General features: G+C 37.6%; 1 protein-coding gene across 1 annotated transcript; it reads left to right on the plus strand.

Moving 5' to 3' along the window:
- The first annotated feature begins 5,582 nt into the window (after positions 1–5,582).
- Olfr792 (olfactory receptor 792) lies at positions 5,583–6,518 on the plus strand. Its single transcript, NM_001011849.1, has one exon. The coding sequence runs from the start codon at positions 5,583–5,585 to the stop codon at positions 6,516–6,518; it is 936 nt and encodes a 311-aa protein (NP_001011849.1).
- Positions 6,519–6,920: the final 402 nt, after the last annotated feature.

A 6,920-nucleotide genomic window follows, 5' to 3' on the forward strand; every position in this document is an offset into this window, starting at 1 on the left:
TAGGGTCTATATAACATCTGTCCAGGATCTTCTGGCTTTCATAGTCTCTGGTGAGAAGTTTGGTGTAATTCTGATAGGCTTGCCTTTATATGTTACTTGACCTGTTTCCCTTACTGCTTTTAATATTCTATCCTTATGTAATGCATTTGTTGTTCTGATTATTATGTGTCGGGAGGAATTTCTTTTCTGGTCTAAACTATTTGGAGTCTGTTGGCTTGTCATATGTTCATGGGCATCTCTTTCTTTAGGTTAGGGAAGTTTTATTATATATTTTGTTGAAGATATTTACTGGCTCTTTAAGTTGGAAAATTTCCTTCTAGTCTATACCTATTTTTCTTAGATTTGGTCTTCTCATTGTGTCCTGAATTTCCTGGATGTTTTGGGTTAGGCTAGTTTTGAATTTTGATTGTTGTGTCAATGTTTTCTATGGAATGTTCTCCACCTGAGATTTTCTCCTCTATTTCTTGTATTCTGTTGGTGACACTTGCATCTATGACTCCTGATTTCTTTCCTAGGTTTTCTATCTTTAGAGTTGTCTCCCTTTGTAATTTCATTATTGTTTCTAGTTCCATTTTTAGATCCTGGATGGCTTTGTTTAATTCCTTCACTTGTTTGGTTGTGTTTTCCTGTAACTCTTTAAAGGATTTTTGTGTTTCCTATTTAAGGGCTTCTATCTGTTTACCTGTGTTCTCCTGTATTTCTTTAAGAGAGATATTTATGTCCTTCTTAAAATCCTCTATCAGCATCATATGTGATTTTAAATCCACATCTTGCTTTTCCAGTGTGCTGGGTTATCCAGAGCTTTCTTCTTCTTGCTGTGGTGGGAGTACTGGGTTCTGGGGATGCCAAATAGTCTTGGTTTCTGTTGGTAATATTCTTGAGTTTGCCTTTTGATATCTGATAATCTCTGGTGTTAGATGTTCTTGCTGTCTCTGGCTGGAGTTTGTTCCTCCTGTGAGTCAGTAAGACTGTGTTGGTACTCCCTAGAGGCAAGCTCTCCCCTGGCAAGACCAGTGCACAGAGGGTTGTAGAACAGCCCCACCTCCCTGTCCAAGCTGCTTTGCTGTTTCTGTGGCCTGTGTGCTCCTGAGTGATCCCCCTCTTAGAGAGTCATCAGAGAGAAAATGGTGATATCCCCTGAGTGTCGGGGTCAGAGCACTCCCTGGAACTGTTTTGTTTTAAAACATGAGTACTCAAGAGAAGCAAAGTGAGTTGGTAGAAACAATGTTATCTTTGGAAAGGCAGGATCTTCACAGACATTCCTTAAGGAGACAACACTCCTGAATGTTTATGCATACAGGCATACACACATACCCGCATCCACATAAAACCATGCTGACCTCACATTCTATATGGGAGGCTTCACAATGAATAGCTAGGTCTTCTGTTGCCTTTTTTTCTTTCTTTTTATTAATCATTTTATTCCTTTACATTTCAAATGATATCACTCTTTCCAGTTATCCCTTTAGAAACCCTCTATTCCATCTTCCCTTCGCCCCCTCCTTTTTGCCCTTATGAGGGTGCTCCTGCTCCCACTCACCCACTCCCATCTCACTGGTAGTATCCTCCTTCTCTGGGGCATCAAGATTTCACAAGACCAAGGACCTCCCCTCCCACTGATGTCAGATAAGGCCATCCTCTGCTACATATGTATCTGGAACCATAGATACCTCCATGAATAATCTTTGATAGGTGGGTTAGTCTTTTGGAGCTCTGGGTGGTCTAGTTAGTTAATATTGTTCTTCCTATGGGGTTGCAATTTCCTTCAGCTCCTTCAGTCCTTACCCTAGCTCTTCAAATGTGGTTCCCAGGCTCAGTACAACGGTTGGCTGTGAGTATATGCATGTGTCTTAGTCAGGTTCTTGTAGAACCTATCAGGGAACAGCCATACCAGGCTCCTGTCAGCAAGGACTTCTTGGCTTCAGCTATAGTGTCAGGGTTTGGTGTCTGCAGAAGGTGCATGCCCTTTCCTTCAGTCTCTATTCCAATTTTGTCCCTGTCTTTCCTTTGGACAGGAATATTTCTGGGTTAACAGTTTTGAGATGTGTTGGTAGTCCTATCCCACAACTGGGGGCTATGCCTATCCGTTGGAGGTGATATCTATAGGTTCTATCTCCCTTTTGTTATATATTTCAGCTTAAGTCATCTCCGTTGGGTCCTGGGAGCCTCTTGCTTCCCTGGAATCTAGGACTTTCTAGTGGCAACTCCGAGTTCCACATCCCCCACTGCTACCTATTTCTATTCCATTTCTTGACCCTCTGTACTTCTCTCCTGTCCCTTCCAATACTTGACCCTACCTACTTTCTTCTCTCCCCTTCCTCTCTCCCTCTCAGGTCCCTTCCTTCCTCTATTCTTTGTGATTGTTTTTTCCCCCTTTTATGAAGAATTGAAGAATCTGCATTTTGGTCTCTCTTCTTAAGATCCATATGGTTAATGGGTTGTATCTTGGGTGTTCTGGACTTTTGGGCTAATATCCACTTTTCAATGAGTACTTACCATGTGTTTTACTTTGTGTCTGGGTTACCTCACTCAGGATATTTTTTAGTTCCATCCATTTGTCTGAGAATGTCACGAAATCATTGTTTTTAATGCTGGAGTAATATTCCATTGTGTAAATGTGCCGCATTTTCTGTATCTATTCTTCTGGTGAGGGACATCTGGGTTATTTCCAGCTTCTGGCTATTATAAATAATGCTGCTATGAACATAGTGGAGCATGTATGCTTGTTATATGTTGGAGCATCTTTTGGATGCCAAGTATAGCTAAGTCTTCAGGTAGAACTATTTCCAATTTTCTGAGGAACTGCTAGATTGATTTCCAAAGTGGTTGTACCAGTTTGCAGCCCTAACAGCAATGGAGGAGTGTTCCTCTTTCTCCATATTCTCATCAGCATCTGCTGTTGTCACTTGTGTTTTTTATTTTAGCCATTCTGATTGGTGTGAGATGGAATCTAAGGGTCGTTTTGATTTGCATTTCTCTTATGACTGAGGATGTTGAACATTTCTTTAAGTGCTTCTCAGACATTCAGGATTCCTCAGTTGAGAATTCTCTGTTTAGCTCTGTGCCCTTGGTGTTCTGTTCAGGAAATTTCCCCCTGTGCCAATGTGTTTGAGGCTATTCCACACTTTTTCTTCTATTGGATTCAGCATATTTGATTTTGATGTGGAGTCCTTGATCCAATTGGACTTGAGCTTTGTACAAGGAGATAAGAAGAGATCAATGAATATACAGTGGTAGGTTACTAAGCACACGATAAACCTAGTCAGTAGACTAATTTGCTCCTCTATTTTCAATAAACTTGTTAAATGTTCAGTATGCCTTCAGCCCTTTTGCAGATCTTTATATTTTAATAATTTTTAAAGATGGGCAGAATTTCAATAAGTATCTTCTGTTGTCCTTATAAAGAAAAGGAGCAATATCCACTTCATTATAGCAGTAAATTAAGCTGAATCTGGGGTTAAATGGAGTTAGGAGCTTTTAGTGTAAATAAGTGTAAATGGAATTTTATGAATAAAATAATGCAATTCAAATTCAGCATCCATACCAAACAAATGTAAATTAAAAAGTCTAGTGCCTCACAGCAATAAAGCAGACCCCAAATTGTCTAACAGAGAAAAAAATCAGAGGATTATAATAGAAAAAAATGTAAACTTATTTTCTAATAGAAATTAGATAATAAAATATTTTTGATTACTAATTTTGTGAGTTGTAAAAATATTTTCTCTAGTTCTTGACAATATACATATCTATTAAATATATCTTGCCTAAATTATCCAGTATGTTTTATTATCAAAGAAAACAATTATATGGCACACTTCATGTCCCAGTGGATATTTCCTCTTGCTATTTTGTGCTTTGTTACATGTTAATATGAAATTAGATTATATTATGTTTGCAAGTTTTTGTGTTAATAAATATTAACTCTATGAAATAAAATCACACGGTGTTATTTCTTCAGTACTGTTTGCATTCTACATTTCTTCAATAATAGATGCTTCAAAAGATAATTCCTGTAATTCACCTAATTATTCAACTTAGCTTTAGGGCATACTCATCAACACCATCTCTCAAGGGAGTTAGTTTAACTTTGCTTTGCTGAAAGAATCCCTTGTGTCTGTTTCAAGGAGGAGGTAAAAACATAAAATGGAAATGCTTCTTCTGGAAAGAATATTTATAGAAACCATTTTCTAACAATGGTGTAAAAAGTAGAATCTATAATTACAGGCTATCTTTTTTTTCCAAGAGTTACTAGAAGCCAAAGGGGAAAATATGCTATTTGTAGAATTTCATAGTATCCATGGTAAGGACTTTGTTACTTTTGGAATTTTGGAAAACAAGAGATACCAGGTACTGGCTGTTAGGGTTACAACTAAGAATTTTAGGTGATGTTCTATCTCAACAATTTCTGCTCATGGGTCACATAGCACTCCATCTCCCAAGAATGTTGATTCTTGATTCTCACTCATGCTTTGTGTCTTTTCCTCTTTTACCAATGAAGAGTTTCACTTAGGGAGCAAACCAAATATACAGCTTTATTACTTCTAAGCTGTAAGTATTGCTTCAAATATTGTGACAATGTGCATGCCTTCATCCTTTTTTTCTTCATTTGTTCCATTCTTCCCTTCTCTCTTCCCAGCCCCCCTTCTTCCTCATCCTTCTTGAGGGTCTTAGTTACATTCCAAGATAGAATAACTTCTGGCTCTGAAGTCCTGTTCTGTTTGTCAGTTCCCCTGTTCTGTTTTCACAACCTTTAGATTTACTATTTAATCATGAGTTGCAGCCAGAGACATTTCTACTCAATATGAACAAGCAAACAAGCAAGCAAGCAAACAAACAAACAAACAAACAAACAAGACATTTTACCTTGAGATTTTATAAATAGTGTACACTGACCTTGGGGTGCCCACTGAGAAAATTGCTGCTTATTGAGACATAAGAATTTCTCAACTCTCTTAAACCACAATTTTTAGAATATATTACTTTGGAGGGCTTGGCTTTTAGCAGTTTCTACCAACACCCAATCGTATCACCTATCAGACCTCTATTTCAGAAGTTTATTGTAGATTCATCACATAGTGTGCTCCTGTTACTGTATATAGCTAAATTACCTTCCCAAATTTCAGCTACACGTTGTATAAGCTTGTTATGTACAAAAATCACAAAATGTAGATATGGGTGAGAAGTGTGAACAATGGTCCAAAACAAGGTATCAAACACTGACGGTTAAAAACCCACTGAGCATTTGGGTTCGATCTATTCTGCTAAGACCACTTGGCATTAGAAAATTGCAGGTCTCTGTTCTGTTCTGTAGCTATGTTCTACTAGAACTATCAAGTGATTACCTTTATACTAAATATCTGTAGATTCAAGGCAGTCACCAGATGTGTAATTGTTTTGTGGCAGGTAATGTTCACTTTTAAAACAGTATAATTTGGTGAATGTCTTAATGTTTCAGCTTATATATTGTTACAAGTTTCATATGGTATGATGAAACAAAGATGCTTAACCACCAATATAATTTATAATTATCCTGACTCTCTAATTCATTTCACAATTACAGACCTGGCAGAACAAAAGAAGAAATGAAAAATCGAACATCTGTGAGTGAGTTTATTCTTCTGGGATTGACAAATGACCCAAAGCTAAACATTTTGATTTTTGTATTTTTATTTATCACTTATATTTTGAGCATTACTGGAAATCTGACCATTATTACCCTCACTCTGATAGATTCACACCTCAAGACACCCATGTACTTTTTTCTTCGAAATTTCTCATTCCTAGAAATCTCATTTACCACAGTTTCCATTCCTCGGTTCCTTGTGAGCATTGTAACTGGGGATATGACCATCTCCTATAGCTCTTGCCTGGCTCAGGAGTTCTTCTTCATACTCCTGGGTGCAACTGAATTTTTCCTTCTGACTGCTATGTCCTATGACCGCTATGTGGCTATCTGTAAGCCCTTGCATTACACCACAATAATGAGCAGCAGGGTCTGCATGCAGCTTATTGTGAGCTCTTGGCTGGCTGGATTTCTCATCATCTTTCCACCTGTGATCATGGGCCTTCAACTGGATTTCTGTGACTCCAACATTATTGACCATTTCACCTGTGACTCCTCCCCCTTGCTGCTCATCTCTTGCACAGACACAGCCTTCCTAGAGCTCTTTGCATTCTTCCTGGCAGTATTAACCCTCATTGTAACCTTAACATTAGTGATTCTGTCCTATTCATTCATCCTTAGGACAATTCTAAGAATCCCCTCTGCTGAGCAAAGGAAAAAGGCCTTTTCTACCTGTTCCTCTCACATGATTGTTGTGTCCATTTCCTATGGAAGCTGTATATTTATGTATGTCAAAACTTCAGCAAAGGAAGGAGTGACTTTGACTAAGGGTATAGCAGTGCTCAACACCTCTGTTGCCCCAATGCTGAATCCTTTCATTTACACACTTAGAAACAAACAAGTAAAAGAAGCATTTAAGACTTTGATCAAAAAACGTTTTTCAAACAAAATTTAATAAGGAAATTCAGTTTCATTTTTTAAAAAGGAACATTGTATGTGATGTGTACTTCCATTATTGTATTTCTCATCTGCTGTTATATTCAACTTAGCTGAATGTTTTTATTTTTTCCATGTCAGCTTTACTTGACACAGTTATCATTTTAAAGTTTAGACACACTGTAAAATTTTCTGAGTGTGACTGATTTGATGCCACCAACATGAGAATGACCTTTTAAAAGAATGAATTTATTTTCAAAGAATTTATCTATTGAATAAGAAGCAAAAGCTAAACAAAGAGCAACAAGCAACTCAGAAAAATTATTTCCTATGGTATAAATTGATCTCTTTTAAATTGATCTCTTCCATGAGCTAGTCTCCCACCTCTGCTGTGTGGCTACTTCTTGCTGTATTTCTTAAG

The sequence above is a fragment of the Mus musculus genome, chromosome 10, assembly GCF_000001635.26.
Source record: "Mus musculus strain C57BL/6J chromosome 10, GRCm38.p6 C57BL/6J".
Taxonomy (NCBI): domain Eukaryota; kingdom Metazoa; phylum Chordata; class Mammalia; order Rodentia; family Muridae; genus Mus; species Mus musculus.